The sequence below is a fragment of the Protopterus annectens genome, chromosome 2.part1 (genome assembly GCF_019279795.1).
Source record: "Protopterus annectens isolate FY-2018-M chromosome 2.part1, PAN1.0, whole genome shotgun sequence".
NCBI lineage: Eukaryota > Metazoa > Chordata > Ceratodontiformes > Protopteridae > Protopterus > Protopterus annectens.
This window is the reverse complement of record NC_056729.1, coordinates 1,022,138,009-1,022,162,029: the sequence shown is the minus strand read 5'-3', so window position 1 is coordinate 1,022,162,029 and position 24,021 is coordinate 1,022,138,009. Positions and strand designations below refer to the sequence as shown.

The 24,021-nt window shown below is 38.6% G+C and overlaps 1 protein-coding gene across 1 annotated transcript in view; it reads right to left on the bottom strand.

Moving 5' to 3' along the window:
* The window catches only part of ZBTB49 (zinc finger and BTB domain containing 49), a 767,990-nt gene that overhangs the window by 665,639 nt on the left and 78,330 nt on the right, over positions 1-24,021 (bottom strand). Inside the window, exon 2 of the mRNA XM_044062602.1 lies at positions 21,840-22,013. Coding sequence (XP_043918537.1) covers positions 21,840-21,991 — 152 coding nt within the window. The 5' untranslated portion in view covers positions 21,992-22,013. The remainder of the gene's footprint in view (positions 1-21,839; positions 22,014-24,021) is intronic.

Here is a 24,021-nt window from a genome sequence, read left to right as displayed (position 1 = left end):
GCCCTCGTTCCAAATATAGGGTACCCAATAATCCTTTTCAGTAGTAGTGTGTGTGTGTGTGTGTGTGTGTGTGTGTGTGTGTGTGTGTGTGTGTGTGTGTGTGTGTGTGTGTGTGTGGGTGCCTCAAACAGTTCTTTTTGGGATACAGCATAAAACCTCTAAAACTATGTCCAGAACCACCAAGCTTTGATGACAGCTATCCTAGCTGGGACGAAATTAGAACTGCTATTCCTTATATACCTTAGGACCATATCCAAAGCTACATGGGAAGACTTGGTGGAGTTTGCCAGCTAAATCTCACAAGAAAAGTAGAAAACAAGACTGCATGACACACACAAAAGCTTTCCTCTTGCAGCAAGGGCATATCTTCCTTATTTTGGGCGAGACTGAACAAGAATAAGAAGCAGAGGAGTTGTTGCTGTGCAGGGATGGGTGGGTGGTATGACAAGAAAATATTCCAAATCACCTCTAATGGCTACTTACATGATGGGCCCCTCTTGGTCACCCACAATCATGGGAATGAATGCACAGACATGCTGCCAAGGCTAATGACTGGCAAGCAATAGGAGCAAAGTGAAACAAAAAAAGTTGGTGACTCTAGGATAGGGAGAGATTACAAAAATTCACAATAATGAATTATCTGCTTCCTCTTCAAGTGGTCATCCACCAGGTCTGTTAAAGAGAACCCTTTAACTGGGAATTCAGAACGTTGCTTCTGAGATCTTCCTTGAAGGAAAAAAAATAAACAGTTTAGGCAATGCCGACACATTAAGGAGCCTGAACCCTTCGACTCACAGTCACCACAATTAAACTTGCAGCCAGATACACAGCAGCTGCTGTGAAAGCCATTAACAGAGTCTAGACAACATCCTCCTTGAGTATAGGATTGAGAAGGCTAGCAGGCTTTTCCAGAGCCTGATCAGTTAGGGAAGACTGGAATCTGGATACGTTAGAGGTATAATGGAGGGCTCTAAGCACCAGTCTGGCAGAAGTACATTCTTAGCTGCATGTGTCCACAGCCCTAAACTCTGTGTGACAGGACAGACCTATGCTGTTCAGTAATATCAAAAAGAAGCCAGTCCATGGTTGCTGGAAAAAGGACATGCTTCATTTGGCTGGAGCTTTAAAGGGCAACAGCCTTCCTGGGAAATTCAGAAGCTGAGCTTAGGTGCATCCTTTTCAGACTGTAATGACAGCATCCTTGATCACCTCTGGAGAAGAAGGATTTCTCCTCAGGCAGACATGTGGGCATTTCTGGTGGAAGGAATGGAGGCAAGACACCGCTCCACAGAGGACCTTATCAACCTTAAGGTCCCCAAAGCAGATGGGAGATGCAGGGGGGGGGGGTTATAAGGAAAAGAGAAATAAGTTTCAGAGACAACAGCATCTTTGCCTCAGTGTTCAAGTGGGAGAAGTCCCTCATCCTCCATAATGTCCTCAGTGGGCTTGCGTATGGCCTTTGCACATGGGTAAGCAAGCAATGGGATCTCACTATCTGCTAGACAAGAAGGATATCAGTGTCAGTTATGCACACTCGCCTTTGGTGTAGTGGGTTCTTCTCCCATACCAGGTGAGATAGATTGCTAACACTGCAGTGCAGCATTGGGGGGAGGGGCTACACTTCTCCGTATGTCATCAGTCAGATGAGATGTTATACTAAGGTCCCATCTGCTCGAATTTTTGGTAGTTCAGGTGGCACCCATCAATTTGAGTAGGTGTTTTTTTCTCCTCCCATTAACAGTGGATATCAAAGGTTTACACACCCCTATTAAAATGCCTGTTTTTTGTAATTTGAAACCACAATAAATCATTTCAAAACTTTTTCCACCTTTAATGTGACCTATAACCTGTACAATTCAATTGAAAAAACAAATCTGTTAGGGGAAAAATATAAATAAATATACAATATGTTGGTTGCATAAATGTGCATACCCTTAAACCAATACTTTGTTGTGTGTGCACACCCTTAAACTAATACTTTGTTGAAGCACCTTTTGATGAAATTATAACATTCAGTGTTCTTGGGTACACACCTGCTTTCAATTAGAGAGACTTTGATTAGCTCCAAATACAGTTCTGCTGTCCTAGTAGGAGTTTCCTGACATTTACTCAGTTGCCCGCTACAGCATATGTATCAGAAACATCTAAATGTTATAAAGAAACAGAATCTACAGCAAAAGCCATGGTTCACAGAGAGCTTACAAAAGCATCAAAGGGATCTCATTGTTGAAAGGTACCAGTCAGGAGAAGGGTACAAAAAATGTCCACAGCATTGGATATACCATGGAACACGGTGAAGACAGTCATCAAAAAGGGGAGAAAATATGGGACAACAGGGATGTTGCAAAGAACTGGACATCCCTCCAAAACTGATAAAAAGACGAGACGAAAACTGGTCAGGGAGGCTGTCAGAGGGCTACAGCAACACTGAAGGAGTTGCAGGAATTTCTGGCAAGTACTGGTTGTGTACTACAGTTGACAACAATCTCCAGTATTCTCCATATGTCTGGACTATGGGGTATGGTTGCAAGATGGAAGCCTTTTCTTACACAGAAAAACATCCAGACCCAGCTAAAATTTGCAAAACAATAAATCAAGTCTCCCAAAAGCATGTAGGAAAATGTGTTATGGTCTGATGAGACCAAGGCTGAACTTTTTGGCCACAATTCCAAAAGGTACGTTTGGAGCAAAAACAACAATTTGCAATACCAAATGAACACCATCCCCACGGTAAAGCATGGTGGTGGCAGTATCATGCTTTGGGGTTGCTTTTCTTCGGCTGGAACTGGGGCTTTACTCAAGGTGGAGGGAATTATGAACAGTTCCAAATACCAGTCACTTGTGGCCCAAAACCTTCAGGCATCTGCTAGAAAGGTGAAGATGAAGAGGAATTTCACCTTTCAACATGACAATGACCCCAATCAACAAAAGAATAGCTTCACCAGAAGAAAATTAAAGTTTTGGAATGGCCCAGCCAGACCCCAGACCTAAATTCAATAGAAAATCTGTGGGGTGACCTGAAGAGGGCTGTGCACAAGAGATGCCCTCGCAAGGAAGAGTGGGCAAATATTGCCAATCAAGATGTGCCATGCTGATAGATTCCTACCCAAGAAGACTGAATGCTGCAATTAAATCATTAGTTTAAGGGTATGCATACACAACAAAGTATTAGTTTAAGAGTGTGTACACCTATCCAACCAGCGTATTGTACATTTTATATTTTTTCCCCTAACCGATTTGTTTATTTTTCAACTGAATTGTACAGGTAATAGGTCACATTAAAGGTGGGAAAAGTTTTGAAATTATTTTTTGTGGTCTCGTTTTTTTATATCACAAAAACCTGGCATTTTAACAGGGGTTTGTAAACTTTTTATATCCACTGTATATAGCCAACACATGCTATCAACATAACTTTATATTGTTTTACGACAATTACACTAGTTCCACATATTTACAATATTTTGAATACATATAATATACACAAACGTGACATAACTCCTCATCAGTCCATCAAAATACATTACTTAGTTTAATTCATCATTACCCCTTCACCCCTTTTTGCACAACCAAAATCCATGTCAGAGCCCATATTTTATTAAACAAAGCTTCTCTTAAATCTTTCATTCCAGATTTTCCATGTCAAACAAAACATTGATGCTTTCCCTTCTAGCATATTCTTTTTGCAATATAAAACATACTCTGCTTTAATATATTAAGAATATTTTCTTTAAATTCCCAATCCTACACTTGCTTTATCCTTTCACATCCTAAAACATATTCTATTGTTTCTATTACATACATTTTTCTATAACATACTCTCTTTTAAAGATGATTTTTTAACAATCTCTGTAAAAAATCCTGACGCTTCTTAATACACCGAAATCTTGAACGTTCCCTTATAGCCTCAATTACCTCATTTCCCAATCCTTTCCAAGGATTAACATAATAAAAACTGCACATCACATATGATGCCATTCTTTCCCATTTTTTCTAATTATTTCTTTGGTGTTTACTTTCCATAACAATTATCTTTCTAGTATTCTTTAACTTCTTCAGTCATAAACGCACTCCTTTTTTCTACTTCAGCTTTATCCTAAAATACCTCACACTTGCCTATAAAAATATTTGTAACAAAAGGTATTTTACAATGTACATGCAAAGATGCATTAGGTGCAACAGGATGACTCCTAACCCTCCTTTTCTTCTTCCAGGTACAAAATCCCCATTTTTATTGGGTTGAGTCTTATGGATATCAAACACCAACGGAATTATTTTGGTTTTGTTTTCACTTTGATATACATTGTGATGATGGGAGGTATTGCAAGCTATGCCAGGAGAAGTAGGGCAGGGGATATGTAACATATACCACCATAGCTATCTGGAATTTTGTAAAGAATTATAATGCCATTGTAATCAAATTGATTTCTATAGGCGCTCGTGTTGAAAATGTATTTTTAAAACTGCTTGTGTTAAAAACATACCAATAGTGACATACCAATAGTGAGCCCTGCTGGACAGAAATGAAATGCACCTGTATGTCAGTCTGTATTGTAACTGTTGAAATGAACAAAGGTGCCACATGGTAGGCTCTAGACACTACCAGCTGCTATATTACCTCACCCTCTAGCGTTCCGTCAGGGGTCCACTCTCTATACAGTAACACTTTGTTCCAGTATACAGACTCCCCTTTCCCTTAAGAATCGGGTGCCTCCTTAGCTACTTCCCTCAAGTGCACAATTCTATCACACACAATAAGCTACAGGCAGCTTGTGAGGGACCCTTGAAAGTGGTTAGGAAGGTCAGTGATGTTAACTACATGGTAAACATGCTAGGCAGGAGACAGGAGCACAAACTGTACCACATTAACATGATGAAGCCTTACCATGACAGGGAGGCCCTGCTGACGAAAATTTGAAGTGGATGGCAGGAGGAGTCTGAGGGGGATCTGGTGACTGACCTCAGTGAGGCTCAGACTGACACCTCAGTGGAAGCAGTAGCAATGTCCCAGCAGCTATCCCTAACCCAGGTTTGAGAAATACGAGCAGTGTTACAGGAGTTTGGGGGCATGTCAACTGGGAAACTTGGGTGCACCCACATGGTGCAGCACCATGTAGAAACAGGACCCCAAAGGCCCATCAAGCAGGCCGCTTACAGGCTGCTTGAGTGAGTCAGATAGACTCCGAGGGAGGAGATACAGGAAATACTGGAACTTGGGGTAATCCAAGAGTCCAGCAGTCCCTGGGCCTCACAGTGGGGCTGGTACCCAAGAAAGATGGCATCACCAAGTTCTGTGTGGACTACAGAAAACTAAATAGTCACATAGAATCAGATGTTTACCCCATGCCTAACACAGATGAGCCTTAGAGCAGCTGGGTGGGGCCAAGTATCTGACCACCACTGATCTGACCAAGGGGTACTGGCAGGTGAATCACAAAGATGCCTTTTGGGATGAAAAATGCACCTGCAACCTTCCAGAGGCTGGTATATCATATCCTAACAGCAGCAGGAGGATAATGCCCTTGCTTACCTGGATGCTACTGCCATCTACAGCCATTCCTGGCATGAGCACCTTTAGCATATCAGTGAGGTCCTAGGCAGACTGCAAAGGGCAGGGTTGACCATTAAACCCAGTAAGTGTCAGGTGGGTATGGCAGAGGTCTCCTACCTGGGACAGAGTGGGGAGTGGTAAGATCAGACCAGAAGCTACCAAAGTGGAAGCTATTCAGATGTCGCCTGCCCCCATTACCAAAAAGCAGGCGAGGGATTTCTTGGGGACAACGGGGTACTATAGAAAGCTCATTCCCAATTACAGTACAATAGCTGCTCCCCTCACAGAGTTGACAAGGCAAAACATCCCATCTAAGGTAGTGTGGACTCAGCCTGAGGGCAAGCATTCCAAAAGCCAAGACCCCCTGGGTTAGCCAGTCCAGATTATAGCAAAGAATTTGTTGAGCAGGTGGGTGCTTCTAACCATGAGGTAGCGGTTGTACTTAGCCAGGTTTTCTCAGAGGGAGAAGAGCACCCAGTTATATATCTCAGCCGTAGATTCCAACCGAGGGAGGAATGTTATGCATCAGTAGAAAAAATAGCATCTAGCCATAGTATGGGCACTGCAGAAACTTTAACCCTATCTATATGGAAGGAAATTCACTGTAGTTACACACCACAATCCCTTAACATGGCTACATTGAGCCAGTCAGAAAAATGCCAAGTTATTAAGGTGGAGCATAGGGTTGCAGGCATATGCTAGGACAGTACAGCACCATAGTGTGGTAAGCAATGCCAATGCAGATGGGCTCTCCAGACAGGGTATGGGTTTATGTGTTCCCAAACAGACTCATGTTCCTCAAGCCATGTTTCTCACGGGTCACTTGGAAAATTAGCTCGAGTCTTCAAAGGGGGAAGAGATATGATGATGGGAGGTACTGCCAGCTATGCCAGGAGTAGGGCAGTAGATATGTAACATATGCCAGCATAGCTGGAGTTTTGTAAAGAATTATATGTCACATATATCAAACTGATTTGTACAGGTGCTTGTGCTGAAAATGTATTTGTAAAGTAGATTTTTTAACAAAAGCAGCCAACAGTGGGGGTCCTGCTGGACAGAAGAAATACACCTGTATTGTAACTCCTGAAATGAATATATTGTAACAGAAGACACTGGAAGAGAAGAGGTTAATCTCAGTTCAGCTAACAATTGTCAAACTAAATTAACTGGTTTAAGCCATAAAGATTGCATATTACAGTTCTGATTGCAGCCAGAGACAAAATGTCTGTGAAAACCAAGACAAGGAAGCCTACTGGGGACAGGTGAAATCCTTGGTTACAGTCAAGGTGTCCCACAGGGCTCTGTCCTAGGCCCTTACATGTTTAGATTGTATCTTTTAGACCTTACTTTTTCATCTGAGGTGTTCTACAGTCTATATGCTGATAACATGAAATTGGGTAAACTGATTACAAGTGTTACAGATAAGGCATGTATACAAAATAATTTGACTAAATTGACTATTTGGGCACTGGAGAATAATATGTTGATAAATACATCAAAATCTAAGCATATAAGATTTGGGAGACAAACTGAAAGGTGAATATTTAATACAGCACAAGGTGACTGAAACTGTAGACTCATTTAAGGACCCGAGTATATGGGTAGATTCAGCTATGAGTTTTTCTAATCATATCAACCGATTGGCTAATGATAGTTATAGAACTACAGGTTGTATAAAAAAGATGTCTAGGAAATCAAACATAATGAACTCATTGTTTGTTACTTACATTAGACCCAAACTTGAGTATGGAATAACAATACGGAAACCCTAAAGGAAAACGAGCATGAATAAACTGGAAAGAGTACAGCGGAAATATACCAAGCGCATCCATAGATGTGAAAATTTATTTATTTAAGTTATTATGAAAGACTAAAATATCTGAACTTGTACAGTGTCTCTTACACATATTTAAGAGGAGATCTTATTCAGGTACACAGGGCATTTAGAGACAACTGCCTCTGGGAATGTTTGGGGTTATCAAAAAGTACAAGAGAATCATCAGATAACCTATGTAGAAGAATCTATAGGAGTGAGACATGTACAAATTGGTTCTCTGACAGAGTAGCTGATGCTTGGAACATACTACCAAATTACATTAAAGCAAGTACTAGTTTAGATATTTTTAAGAACAGCCTGGACATTTATTATGGGAACAAGTGTTTTGGCTTATTGGCAAGCTAGAAGGGCATTAATGCCCATGCTTGAAACATTTGTGTGCATGTATGTATGTATATGTATACCTATGTACTGTGTTGTCCTTAGAGGTGAACCAATTGCTACCCTGGAAGGGTGGAAGTTTATGAAATGGTTTTATAGCTTCCAGATGCTCTGTGTCTGTGTATAGTAACATATGTGCAAGATTCTGGCTCAGTTTCTAGTAAAGGGGGTAGTGTGGGAGCCACAAGTCAAGTGACTAGACGTATGTGATGTCATTTTGTAATCCAGCACTGAAATGGTATTTTAATACTAGATGAGATACAAATCTCAGAGAAGTCTGTTTTTTGAAACCTGACAAAGAAGGATCACTCATCCCACTTCATCTTGCCTTTCTTTAGTAAGTAACCTTTAGTAATTCTGTAGATCGGTCAGGAAAACATAGTGAGATTAATTAAGTCCTGTTTTTCTGTATCTGTGCGAGTCTATCCATCTGTGTTATTTTTAATATTTCCTGTTACAAACTCTGGTGTTTACTGTAAATAGATATTTAGTATTTTTCTGTTCTTTTATTATTTATTATCAACTATATTTAAAATGTTTCATTGTGGCTGGTCTTTTAGAGAACATTTGAGAATACTATTTATGTGTTGACACTGTGGCCACTCCTGAAAGCCTTGTTGCATTGGTCAAACACTACCATTTATATTAGTATTAGTTTAACTCAGTACAATTGGGTATACTTGTAAGAGCCATAGTATTAATTTAACTCAGTATGATTGGGTATACTTGTAACAGCCTTAGAGTAGCTGGCTCTGGAGTGTTCTGGTGGCAGTACCTACCTTACAGTCTGGGCAGAGGGGGCATAGCTGGTAAATCTGTGCTAGCCTTTCCCAGGTGTGTGTGTCAGCTACTTGGAGCAGAGACTCAGAGCACTCGTTTCACAGAGAGAGTGGTGGAGGACCTGGCTTTGAGCACTTGAGTCAGGACTTGACACTACAGCTGTATCAGTCGGGAGTCTTGTTTGGGGCCCTGGAAAGAGAGAGGGAAACCCAGCCACAAGACTGAGTGTGCTTCCTGTGTGCTCTTAATGGAAATTGTGCTTGGTGTAGAGAGCTGCATCTGGAAATACTATGTGTGTCTATTTCTGTTCTAAGTGAAATTCCCTCACTGCTGTCCATGGTAAGGATTGGGGCTGCTTGATTACTGGCCCTGAGGAGGGACATCACATATAAAATACACTTCCTATATAACCTAACTTAGCAAAGTAATGGAACCAAATACAGTTTCTTTTTAAATGATAATAGGTTCATAGGTTCATACTAGGCTATCTGCCCTAGGGCATTTATAAGCCTAGCCAGAGTGTGTTTGGCTTTCGCCACCCATTTTAAATTAATTTTGCTATGCCCTTTTTCGAGATTAGTATACTGTGCCTCTGTCTAACAGTGACACAGAACTGATATCCGGGGTAAACCTACGATCTCCCATCCACTCATCAAGATTCCTCTTGAAGAGTCAATGAGGGACTCTGCCTAACCTGGACTGGGATTTTATTCCAGAGTGAAGGGAGCCTCTGTCCCTCCAGCATGTCCTATTTATTTCAGTGCTGAGGTTCAAGTCTCTGCTTGATGGGATTTTTTCTGAGGTGCAGCATGTCCATTAATTCGGGTGAGGCACAGATCGCCTCTGAGCAGGCGGTATGCCACTGAGTAGAGCTGGAGTTTCTTTAACCGGGCAGCATATGGCATCTGTTTGAGCCCTTTAATAAAGATGCTTGTTGAAAAAAAAATTATTACAACAGTTTTTCATTTATATAAATGTAAGACTGCCTAACAAAATGAAACCACTTTAGTTGCAAACATACATCAGACACCATTAAAACAACTGTAGTTGCAAACATTATACATTAATTAAAAATCTATCTAGTCATTGTCAGTTAAGCATTATATGGCTCACTCAAATCCTGCCTTTTAAACCTTGTTCCTTCTCTGCATATTTATTTATTTATTTACATTTGTTGACCGGGCTAGTCTAGCTGGATACATATCCCTTTTCAGTAGAGGCCCGAGGAGAAAAGCTCCAACATGAGTAAATTAATACATTCAAAATATTCTAAAAAAGACTAGTTTCACATTACAAAATAAGACATGTTCCCACAATTGCCATTTTTTCCTAAGTAGTTTGCTCCTTCCCTTTTCTAAATATCCCAATTCCAGTTGTTATCTTTGTTATTATATTCACTACTTTTAGTAAAGTTGGTCTAGACTTGAGTTCCATTTTCTAGTAATTGCTTTATTGGCAGCCACCAAGGCTTTACTAAGTCTAGACAATTCCAATTCTGTATCATAGCTAAAAAAATCATCTCTCCAGACAATCCAATCCGCTGACCCAGCATCGCTGACAGAGCCGTCTGCAGGAAATCCCTAAAATCTGCCAGGTCATTACACTACCACAAAATACGCTTCCAGACAACTCTTTATTGCCCATCACAACTCTAACATTTGCTATCCCCCTGAGGAAAAATTAATTGGGAGTCTACTTGGGGTATAAAAATACCTATGGATCCTAAATCTTCTAGACTTTGTTGCATATTTGGGAGATGTGGGAGATGTACATATATTTCCCCATTGTCTATCCAAACTCTCTTCCCAATCCTTTCTAAGCTTCTCTGATTGATTCTCATAATTATCATGTAATATTTTAAATGCTTTACTAATTATTCCTTTTTAACATCAGCTTCTGTTCTAGATTCTATTAAAAACTGGTCTTTCATTTAGGACCCCTCTTATTTCTTTCTCTTTGCCTATACTCCGATTTCAATCCTTAGTAGGGAAGGCGATAGCTAACCTGCAGTCCAAATAAATTCTTGGCCTCCACCCATTTTATTACCTTCCCTTTCTAGTTATTTGCTCCCAATACATTGGTTCCTTTGCCATTTTTCTCCAAATAAATTCCGGTCCCCTCTTGCCTTTTATCTGTATCCCTAACCACAATCATCCCTATTGACAGAATTTCTTTTCTCCATTTATGTGATGGTTTAGTTCTTAGAATACTCCCTGCTGTTTTATGAATACAACACTCTGACTTTTGTTGTTCTCCATAAGAGTCTGCATCCAAAATCCCAATCTCTCCTTATTTCATGAGCTTTCTCTCTGTATCATCATCATTCCTTTCCACTTTGAATTATAGTTTTCTGCTTGTGATACGTATAAGAGCCTTAACTGTATTGCTCTAAAATACCCCCAAAACTGGGTAATCCTAGTTCACCTTGTACTATTGGAAGTATCATCTTATCCCACTTGACCCTTGTTGTCTTCCCTTCCCAGATAAAATCCTTCAGCTCTTGTAATTTCTATTCACAGCTTCTCCTCTGGTTGATAAAAATAAGCCTGACTTGTGTATAAGACTAAAAGGGACTAAATACGTTTTCATGGCTTGTATCTTAGTATACATATCCATATAACAAATCTTCCAGTTTATCAATTTTTGTATTATCATCTTAGTCTCTTCCCACATATCCTTAGCTGACACAACACAGCCATTTCTAATCCATACTCCTAAATACTTCATTTTATCATGTCCCCATGGATATGCATATTGTTGGACCAATTAGTGTGTGTGTACATAATTTACAACTATTGGCTTTGTTTTAGCTTCATTAATTGTGTATCCTGAGAAGATCTAAAACTCTCTTACAATGCTCTACAACACTATAGTGTCCCTTTCTCATGTATAAAATAATTTCATCTGCAAATAGAGCCAGCTTTTCCCAACTACTATACTAATTATATCTTTATCTTTGAATTTCTGAGTCCCTTATTTTCTTTGCATTACAGTTAGAACCACTGGCAAACAACAAAGGGGAAAGCGGACAACCCTGCCTGGTTCCTCTACTCAAGCAGAAGTTATCACAGAGGACCCCACCCACTTCAATTTTCACCTCCGATCCTTCATATATACTTTTAAAACAATCTTACAATTATATCACGGAAAGCAAATGCTTCTAATGTCCTGCTCATGAAGTCCCAGTCTACTCTGTCCAATGCTTCTCTACATTAAGACCCACCAATAAAAGTGGTATTTTCCTACATTCTGCTTCCCTCTGGATCATCAATGTTCTGTTAATATTGTCAAATATTTGCCTCCTTTCTACAAAACCACACTGATCCATATCAATCAATTCTGGTATCACTTTTGCCATTCGTTTAGCCATTATAGACATAAATACTTTATAATCATGGTTTAGTAGTGAAATGGGCCTGTATGAAGATGGATCTTTACCATCTTTAGGTATTAGCGTTACCACCACCTTCTTCCAGGATGCTGGTATTTCTCATCTTAAAATACCATTAAGCAAAACCTTCCAGATGTTTATCAGATTTTTTTTCCCTCCTAGCTTCCAAACGTCCACAGGAATACCATCTATTCCTGGGGACTACCATCTATTCCTGGGGACTTTCCTGTAGATTGGTTATACATAGTCATTTTTATCTCATCTCTTCCTATCCTAGCTGTTAGTAATTGAGCCTCATCTACCTCTAACCTTGGCATATTTAATTCTTCCATAAACATTTCCATTTGTGGCTCTAGATTTCCAAATTTCTCTACTTTATACAAACTTTCATAACATTTCTGAAATATTTTTAATACTTTTACAGGATCTCGCCATCTTCCTTGTTATAGGCTCCTCAAGTTTGGTGACAGCCCTTTCTACCTTCTGTTGCCCGAGTCATTGTGCTAAAAGTTTTTGTGCTCTAGAATTATTATCAAAAACAGCTGCTTAACAGCAATCTTTCAAAATTTGTACATATTATGAAGGCAATGCCTTATTTTCTGTTTAGCTTTCTGCAGTTGCTCCTTTTCTTGTTCTGAGATTCGCCATATTTTGCAGTACTGTCAGTCCCTCTAAATAATTTTTGTTACTTCTTAACCATATTTCCCTTTCATTTCCACCTTACCTTTAAACTCCACTTTAAATTTTATCCCACTGCCTAGCTATATTTTCAGAAGAAAATTCTATCTTTTGTAGTGGCTCCTGAATTAATGCCAAAATCTATTACTTAAATTCCTCTCTTTTCAACCGATAGATGGGAAAGTGCCAGTGTCATTTTTATTTCATTACCTTGCGTTTTTATTTTAATTATTATTAGTGTATGATCTAAAATACTTATTGGGTCCATTTCAAGACCATCAATTAAATGCACATGTTTCTGTGAGATATAAAATCTATCCAGCCTAGCCAAGTTTTGTGTTTCAGTGAATAATATGTAAATTCACTCCGAACTCCTAGTACTGAATTCACATCTTCCATGCCAAACATTTTCATAAATTTCTTCAAAAATCTGCCCTCCTTTGTTAGTTTCCCTTCTATGCCCCCATACACATCTTCACTGTTACAAACCAAATTCCAGTCTCCACCTATTAATAATATTCCTTGCTGAAAGCTGATTATTTATCCCAGAAATTTCTTAAACTCCATTATAGCAGTTTTGGTGGAATGTAAATGCATGCCAGTGTAATCCTCCTCCTGAACCCATAGCCCCTTGTTGTGCATCTTCCATTATTATCTTTTTTTCCTCTTCTATCACTATTGGAGCTCCTCTTGCAACTAACCAAGTACTCCTCTTGTCCTTTGCCCCAGATATTCCACTGAATAACTATCCTGAACACCGTTCTTTATCAAATTCACGTTCAATTCTTTTTAGGTGCATCTCCTGTAGCATAGCCATTTGCACTCTTTTTTTTTTTTATTAAAAAATGTAGAGTAGTTAACTTTATCTGTAAGACCATTCAGATTGAAAGACATTACAGAAGGCATTCTCTTCTTGTACAGTTATTACCACCTTTTATGTACAACTGCTTTTTTGTTAAATGTCTAATTCCAACTTTTATGCTGCATGCATATACTTCTGGCAAGTTGTTTTTTTATATAGTTGTTTCTTATCATATCCATTTCTGCCTATGCCACATCTTACATAACTTTGTTTTTTTGAAAGCCCTCAAACAGAGCAAACCCCCCTAAAACCTAATAACTTAACACACAAAACTATGTACATCTTCAAATATTGACGTTTTTGCTTCCTAATAAGAACAAAAGTTCTAAGTTAATAACCATACTGACAGGCTAGAGTTAACCAAAAAGAAAGGTTAGTCATGCTAAGATGCATATTACAGCCTGTGCTATTAGTAAGTGATATCCTGTTTACCATATTTAAGCCTTATAATATTCAATATGCTTTGTAATAAACTGGTTACTGGATAATGCCTAGGGTCTTAACCCAGTCATTTCTCTATGCAAGTATGAGAAAAAGCAACTGATTTTTCTGTTGTCATACTCTCTTAACCAGACCCTTCCTCACCCCCTTCTCTTCCTCTTTTTTCCATTGCAGTACCCACATTTCTTAAAACTGAACAAAAAAAAAAGAGGAGAAGGGGGGAAACAATAAAACCAACTGTTTATATTAGTATCCCCATTGCATTTCAAAAAAACTGAAAAAAAAATTTACTTCAAGTCTAATTGGTTTTGTATTATCTTTAAAGCTCTCACAGCTGGGAAACCTCCTCATTGCTTTCACAGAATATTATGTCTTGGCCAATTTATCTTTTCCTTTTTTTTTTTCTTTTCACTCACTCCCTTCCACCAAACTGTCGCCAGTTTCTCTTTATCAGACCATCTCCATGGAGACATGAAGACCAGCTGCAGAATTGTTACTTGGTATACATGCATTTGCTAAAAAAAAAAGCCTCATAATATTCTTTTTCATTTACTTGCTTTCTTAAAACTAATCAATCTAAGGTGTTTAATCCAGTCATTTTCCCATGCACAAATGAAAAAAAATACATTAATTTTAACGTTGTCATGCCTTTTTACTCAGGCATTTTTTTACCATTTCATTGCCTATATTTCTCAAAACTGCATAAGAAGAAAGAGAGAAGAGGGGAGAAAAAGAAAAAAATCCAATTTACAATCCCCATTACACTAAAAAAAGCCAGCACATACAAAGGAAACTATGCACCACAAATATAGTATTATTAAGAAAAGAAAATGTTTTTTTTTTTACTTACAGTTAGCTTTCTCCCCTTTCTTCCCCTCCCCAAAACATTTTCCAAACATTAATTACATGAAGTAGGGCATATATTTCAGTCTCCCCCCACAAATCCAACAAATTTTGAAAAAGTCCAATATTTCCAGATTTTCTTGTTCAGTCATATTTCACAAATATAATTATTGCATTGTAATCCCACATCAAGTTACTGGTTTTATTACTGTTTTTCTTCATTGCCCAAATCCTGTCCGCTTCATTTCTAACGTACCTTTTCTCTTCCTTCCTTAGCTGCAATTCCATCCAAAGATATACATTTCTTTACTTTTCTTTAACTGTAATCCACCCATCTGTCCAAGACTTACAATAAGCTCTCATTGTACAATGTCCCATCCAAAACTGTTCAAATTCCTGACTTTTTCAGTCTGCAACACCTTTCCTGATAGCATTTTATACCCATTTCTTCTTTTACATATTTTCTCCCACTTCTTCGGTCAAAAACATAAATGATCTGAAAACCCTGCGACCATAACATTGCTGTCTTTCTTAGTAAGATGTTCAGACATCAAAAAATAGTGTCTCCATTTATAGAAAGCCTCTTGTGTATATACATATGTACGTATATGATACACATACACACGCGCGCACACACAAAGGTAAAATGTTTTGTATTCCAGTCTTAAGCCACCCACTTAATTACATCCTGCAGTGTATCATCATGATTCACTTTTTTCTTACTATTCCTCAGATCACTTAAAATCTCCCATTATAATAACGCTCATGGAAAACATACCTCATGTTATGCTTTCCTTATCAGTACATGTTATACACCAGTTAGAGATCAGATGAGAATACTGCGTATTCAGAATACCAGTCTTTCTTCCAGCATAAACAATGCAAATGTCTAACATTTCTACTCCACCATTAAACTAAAATGTCACTCCAGAACATAGTTCATTTCCTAACTCCATACAATTGTGTCTGCATAATTTTTTAGCTTGTATTTTGTCTTTGAGAGCTATAAACCTTATCTAGTAAAGATAACACATAAACCTGCACATCATTCCAATAATTAATCTTCTGAACTTAATTGCATGACTGCTGACTTATCCTCCCCTCTTTTTTTAATCTCCTCAATCTTACCCTTTGCCCTGTAGTATTTTTCCTCTCATGTCTAACCAGTTCCTCTACTTCCCCTTCTTCTTGATCTCCTTGTTTTCTTAGCAGGTGCCCACACGTTACATGTCTCAGTTTCAACTTCCTGTAAGCCTATATGCATATCACTTTCTTGAACAAAAGTAGCTGCACCTTCATTCACCATTTGTTCTACAACTATATCATTTTTTGATAACTTCTATTTTCTCTCTTGTATGGTTTCATTTTATTTTTTGTGCCCAGTCAAACCAAAAATGACCTTCTTCCCCACGCACACTGCAGTTTTTTTCACATTTATTATTAGACATTTCTTCACATTGGTTGCACTTGACCTTTTTACAGTCTTGAGTTAAATGTTCTATGCTCCCACAAAATAACGTTTTCAATTGGCCTTGGTACTTTAAAGTATCCCCAAAACCTTCTCCAAATATACTGGGTAAATGGTGCAAAACATTCTGCTGTACATTTAACACAGCATCATTTTCCCAACCACCATTCCATACAAGTCTCTCTTCTGTTTTCTTACTATTTAAATGTTATCACAATATCGAAATAAAAACATTGTTATTGTTTATGCTTTATAACATCAGTTCTGAACTGCACAAACATATGAATTTTTTTGTTTTAAAAAAATCAGTCTCTGACACACAGAAATAGGACTGGTCCACAGATAAATGTCTTTTTTTCTGTTTTCATGCTCATTTACGAAATTATGCTGCAAAAATTCACTTTCAAATGTAATGTCACAGAAGACGCCTTTACCTAAATAAATAAAAGACCTTACAGCAAATACTAATGGTCTAATGGCATGACTCAACAGGCCCAAACAAAGTATCATTTTACAGCAGCACCACTTCTAGTGCTTGGTCTCACACTTTTTCTTTATGTAAAAGAAAAAAATATATATATATATTTACTGTATCTTTTTTCCTTTCCTCTTTGTTACCACTGGTCACTTGTGAAAAAGTTTTACTTGTACTCTAGAAAGAATTCTTCTCTGCCAGTAACTATTGAAAAAGTTCTTTCTGTTCCTCAACCTCAGTAAAGACACAGGCTGCCACCTCACCAAGATACAGCAGACTCATCTCATGGTTCTTCCCAAGCAACTCCAGCAATTTTTCATTCTGTGTTCCAACATCCTCCAGCTCTGTTACTGCAATCTTCACCTGCATTGAATCAATCTGAGATGCAGATAAATGCTGATTATTGCATCATCCACTACGACAAAATCATCTTATGGTATCTCCTTAACAGCACAGATATCTTATCCATTATGATTTTTCTCTGTTGATAATCATTCTCCATATCTCCATATTTCCAAACAATTTTATACTAATCTCTTCTGTGTTACTTCTGCTAACCTCCATCTTGGAGTGGTTCCAAGCACTACTGGAACCATCTATTACTTGAAAAGAATAGGGGAAGTCCCCCTATGCCTGGCCAAATTTCCCATAGTGGTATAAATAAAACCTTGGATCTCCCCTATGAAAAACAGACCACTAGCCTAATAGGACTAACTCGGTTAACAAAACAGGAATAGAAATATGGCGCCAGGAAGTGAACCTGCCATAAAATGCATGTGAGCAGAGGTCTGCCCAGAGTCTGGCACAGGCATCTGTCCACATTCCCAAAGTCCAAAATCTACACCTGTAATACAGGCACTGACCAATCATTTGGTTAATGTCTTGACCTTGAGTTGCGAGTCCTGAGACAGGACAGCCCAGCAGTGTCCCCCACCCAGTTTAAGTCAAGACACACTACTTCTCCTGGAAGAAAGACTCCAAAAGGTGAGATCTTTGCACAGAGTAGCATTTACCCATGACAGGGTGACTCAAGATACTCTTTCCCAGGATCAGTCTGGTCATCTTCAAGGTCCAGAAAATCAATAGATGCCAAATAATGCCTACCCACCAGAACGCACCACCTGGGTGGCAAGGCAAAGGTGCAGTTTCTCAGAACCTGTTACGGACCATCAAAGACAACAACAGACGCAGACACAAGCCTTCATTAATTGCAGGTAAGCTCAGCACTGGTGAGGAAATGGAAAGTTATTTTAAAAATGGACTTTCCTGCACAGGCTTCAGCTCTTGTCAGGATGCACCAGCTCAGGCTTCAGCTCTTGTCAGGATGCACCAGCTCAGTTTAAAACATCCTGTGGACTCTCCCTGTAGAGGAATACTTCCTCTGCCACTGGGTGTAGGGGCTGAACCCTGGACCCTAGATCGGAGACACTGATATCTTACCAGCAAGCTACCATGCCACCAACCTCATGGTAGTGAGTCAAACCAAGACTGTCATCCTTCAACTTTCTGAATCTAGCAGGGTTAAACTGTAGGCACTTATGAAGTGCTTCTTCCTCAGACAAAAAGAGGCTGGTCCTGGTTAACAAACGTCCACAGGTACCTCTGTACATTTATATCTAGGCACGCAAGCTTTTACCCCACATGCATTAGATCAATAGCTGAACTGTGCAAGTGTCATAAAAGGTTTTGTAGTCCAGCAGGCAAGGAGTCCTAATGTAGTCAGTTTGCATCATGATACATGCAAGCACCAGACACGTGCACAACAGAGCACAGTAATTTCAGACAGAAAAAAATGCTGAACAGTGACTTGTGCCAGGATGAACATGATAAACAATTTTAAATACACAGCAAAATTACATCTCTTTAATGGCTTTCTCAGCTCTAGTGTGCTCAGGTTACCCTTATCCACACTACGTGAGCAGCAAATCCAAACCTCCAATATTGCAGCTCATTACTGCTCAAGGGAAAAAAAGGCGTGTATAACTCAATTGGATACATAAAGACAGGAACGGCAGCACATTATCTACAACTTCTCATCTCCATCCTTCCCTTCACTCTTGGAAAGTGAAATCACAGCTACATACATCATCATCCAGGAATGCCAGCACATGTAAAATTGTTAAATCCTTCAGGAAATTTAAATGGCATGAAATACTTAGTAAGAAACTACAAAACCATTCACAAAATGGAGTAAGCTCTCCAACACCTCAGTTTCAAAAGGCACACATAGTGGGAACACAATAAGCTGATCAGCTGCCTTCATTTTTGAAAAAAAGCTACTACCTCAGCTCACAGCACTGTTATTCATAAACAGCTAAAAGATACAGCTGAAGTGGTGCTGAGACAGCTACAGATATGGATGTAAAAAGCACAAGCCATAAAACAGAAATCTCAGAAGGATTAGCAATCTCCCTGGATAAGCTAGAATGTGTAACTGGGGAAGAAAAATTAGGTTTACTCTGCTTATCCCACTACCTCTGTAACCCTCAATAGGAAAAAACAGGAACCACTGTAAAGTTACTATACATCACTTTAGTTCAATGTTGCATTCTTCTCTTCAATGCCTTTGCACAATGCATACAAAGTAACAGGGTTGTATTTTCTGCACACTAATGTAGTACTTAGTACAGTATTTCGTCTCGCTATTATTTGTCGCTCTGCTGGTACGAGTTACCCGTGCCACTTGGATAGCCCATTTCAGCTAGAAAAAGGTAATTAGCAACAAGCACATCCAATTAACTCTCCCAAATAGTACATCTGTGACAACCGATTTCAGACACTTTCCAATTGTTCTCCTACTTACAGGAATGTAAGCAATAGCATATAATTAGCATATCTGGCTTCTTTCACTATCAAGTGACTTTCCTCTGTCCTTTAATAAAGTTTAATAGCTCCCTCCGATGTATTATGTGCTCATTTACTAGAACACGTTTTAGCCTATGCCTGGTATTCTTTCTTCAACTTGGGCTTGGCTATTCCGATTAGTCTGCTTGCAGCCTTCTACTTTAGTTGACACAGTTTTCTGTCTTGCATGATTCTGAAGTGCCTTGTCATTTTCTCTTCAACCTTTCCTGTGACTGAACTTGACATTATTTTGCCTTTCATAAAGGGGTACAGGCTCTTTGATGACAACCCCATCCCCCAACACCTTTATTGAATTATCACTTTTGACACAGGCAAATTTACATTTATATAAAAGTAATCAAATTACATTAAAATAAACTTATACTTCACATATATTGCTATATATCACATAACCTAACCAATATTACATAAATTATTCAAATCCTGCCTTTTTTTTAAAAGACACATCTTTATTAAACCATCACTTACTATATAGGCAATCATTTATACAAATGCAAACAAACCACACTGACACAATCCTAGTTGCAAGCATTTTATATCACATACCATATTGACACTCCCAGTTGCAAACATTATAAATCACTTATAATCTACCCAATCTTTCTCACTCAATAGCTCAAGTCCTGCCCCCTTTAAACCTCATTCTTCCCTTCTATGGATTGTTCCCACAATTCCCATTTTTTTTTCTATGTAGTTTGCTCCTACCCTTTTCTAAAGATCTCAGTTATAGTTATTTTATCTCTGTTACTATATTCACTACTTCTGGTATACTGATTTTGATTTCCATTTTCACCATGTCTAGGCAATTCTGATTTTGTATCATAGCTCAGAAAAATCATCGCCCTCGTCAGACCAATCTGCCCACCAAGCATCTCGGAGAGTGCATCCCATAGGGAATCCTTAAAGTCTGCCAACTCACCGCACTCCCAGAAAATATGTTCCCAATTACCTCTTTCTTCCACTTCACACCTCCAACATTTGCTGTCTACCTGAAGAAAAATTCTCTGGAGTCTGCTTAGGGTATAAAAATATCTATGTAAACATTTCCAGGCAAAAATCCTAAATCTTCTAGATTTTTTTGCATATTTGGGAGATGTACATATATCCTCCCATTGTTTCTTTGTGAATTGCTTAGCCGATCTCTCTTCCAAATCCTTTCCAACCTCGGATTAATTCTTATACTAATCATGCAATATTTTAAATGCTCTACTAATTATTCCATTTTTAATGGCAGCTTCTGTTCTAGATTTGGTTAAAAACTCTACCAGTGCTGGTCTTTCGTTTAGAACCTCCCGATTTCTATTTCTTTCTCTTTGTCTATACTCTGATATCAAATCTCTGATAGGGAAGGCAATCCCTAACCTGCAGTCCAAATAAATTCTTGGTGTCTTCCCATTCTATCATCTTGCCCTCTCTAGTTATTTGCTCCTAATACCTTGGTTCCATTGCTAGTTTTCTCCATTAAAAGTCTAGCCCTCTTGCCCATTGTCTGTATCCCTAATTGCAGTCATTCCTATATGCAGAATTTCCTTTCTTCATTCCCGTGTTGGTTTAGTTCTTAGAATACTTTCTGCTACTTTATGGATATAATATTCTGTATGATTATTGTTATTTTCCTTAAAGGCCTGCATCCAAAATCACAACCTCTCCTTGCTTGAGCTTCCTGTTTCACCGTTATCCCTTTCCACTTTGAATTATAGTTTTCTGCTTGTGCTATGTACAGGAGTCTTAACTGTATAGCTCTGAAATACCCCTTCAAATTGCTCTTTGATAACAGTTCTGATTTTTTTCCCTCACTGTTGCACCTCCCTCTTTCCAATATACATGAAAGTGATACACTAAGAACTTACCTGAAGTTCAAAACAAGTGCAGCTTGATTACAAAGCAGGGTTTAGAGTTAGTGACAGTCATTTGCACAGACAGCCACCCACTTCTAAATTTCAAATTTTCTCTTTAATGCCAAATATAAGCACCTGCTTTAAGGAATGATCTCTCATGAGTGGGTCTTGGAAAGAGATGTTTGGGATATACCCTTACAGAGAATAACAAGAAATAGTCTTGTATCCTGCTAAATCAAAGAAGTGTTCCACTGCAAAATATGAAATTCCAAGACCCCTATCAACATCATCTCTCACTGTTCTGTTGAAAAGATAAGAAAAAATATTATCTGCATACTCTTTGTAGGGTATTTGATTTTTATAGCCAACACAATTACCTCGCTTCTAAAGTTACTGCTACACAATTAAACTTAAAAAAAAAAAAATGCGCACCTGAAATACTGGCTGAATGCGGCTAAAACATTCTTATGTGCCTTGAAGCAGACTCCTTTTACCACTAACATGCAGTCACATAGAAGACCCTGAATACGCTGCTCATGGAGCTGTTGAAGGAGATGGCAGCTGTGACTAGCAAGTGGATTCATGCTGATTCGCCTCCAAATGCCCCTAAAGCACAAGAAAACGGTGATTACTAGGTGGTCTGCTTGACATTATATTAGTCATCAACTTTTTAAACACAAAATATGACAAACATTCAAAAGCCGAAGGGAGGTCTTTGCCTTTCACCAGAAAAACCTTAAGCTGCTGTACAAGGCCATTTCTATCGCTACTTTAAATGTTAAAAGGACAAAAACTAAAGCATTACAATATTTAATATATTCATTTTTAATCAATACATTATCTAAGCATTTACAGTGCTGAACATATAAATCCTTTTAAATGCCACATGTACTTAAAATTGTTACTGAAGTTCTCTTTAAAAGCTAAAGCTTTCTACAGTATGGGGATCTTACTAAGGTAGAGACCTGGCATGATGAGGCACAAATTCCTCTTAATGCAGATAATTTGTTAACATACACTGGACAGATCTGACAAAGACAGATCTGACAAAGACACTTACAGAATAACCAAAGGGATTTTAAATGACTTGCACCTTAACTTCAGGATAGCAGGTTAAGCAAACAAACCAAACTACTTATTTCCTTTAGGAGTTGAAGGCCAAATTACTGCTTTGCATTAGAACTGTAATAAAGACTATAAAAGGTTATCTACTTACCTTAACAAATATGTAGTACTATCCACTATTACTGCAGGACTAAACTTTCTGGCAGACTACACTTTCCCAGACTGCTAATCATTTTCTCCTATCCCATCAGGCACTGTCTATAAACAACTGTGGATGTGCTGAAGAGGGCACAACAACCAGCACTAGGACAGGAAGGAAGGAATCTCTACAAGACTAGTTAAGTCAACTTTGTGAACATCTCAGAAGAGAAAATCCATCCTCTGTAAATGGAAATGAGAGTCCCAAGAAAAACCTGCTAGATGCATATCCCTGTTGGATTATCCTGTGGATAACAATGGCTACAAAGCAAGTCCTGGACCTGGACATCAAACCCAACTTGGTGTTGAGGGAAGAACAAGTAGATGCTATACAAATATCACCCAAAGGCGCACCTATGAAGAAGGCTGTAGAGGCCAACACTGCTCTAGTAGAATGAGTCTAAGTGCTGAACTAAGAAGGTTCTCATACTTACTAGGGTAAAACTGGATACAGAAAGAAAACCACTCAAGTGCTGTAAGCTTAGATACTTTTTGTCCAAGCTTCATCTTGGAGAATGATGCAAACAACTTCAGTCTTTCCAAGTAATCTTTGCCTTCTCAACTTAAGATATGACTTAAGGAATGCACATCCATGCAATAGAGCAGACATTTTTTCTGACCAGAATAATCAGGAAAAAACAAAACAAAAACAAACAGGACTGTTTAAGGTTTCGCTCCTTGGTCACCTGAAGCATAAAAGAGCTAGTTTTTAGGAGTGGGAGCATCTCGATTCATCGAACATAACTTCCGCAAATGCAAAAACAGAGCGTGCTGTTCGCTGAAATTACGTTCAATGACATCAAGTTTGCTTTTTTTTTTCTTAAATTGTTGTGCAACCTCAAAGTTGGTAGAAAAGTCTAGGGGGTGCAGGGTGGTTTGCCCCCCCCCAACTAAAGTGTTGATTTGTTTATTGAAGGTGGTTTCGGCAAATGGTTTTAGTTTTTTTTGCTCGCAGACATTGTCTTCGATGCCTCAACATTAATGCTTTAGGAGCAACCCTGTCCTTGCAAAATACCAACTATGGTGGATAAACAGAGTACAAAGCACAGAAATCCTTAAAGCAGATGTCACAATCAGGAGAAGCAATGTCTTTCTTGACATGCACTTAAACTCTGATGAATATGCTGTCTCAGAAGGTTTAAAAGTAATCTTTTACAGCAATAAATGCAAATCCCATGGAGACGTATTATATTGCAATGGGGGGATGAGGGTCTTATAAAAAGGAAAAGGTACCTCTCTGCAAAGCTTTACACAGTTAAGCAAGAGAAGAAAATTGTCTAATCCTACCTGGAAAGATGAAATATCTGCAAAATGGACTTCTGAAACAGGAATATCCAGGTTCCAAATCAAA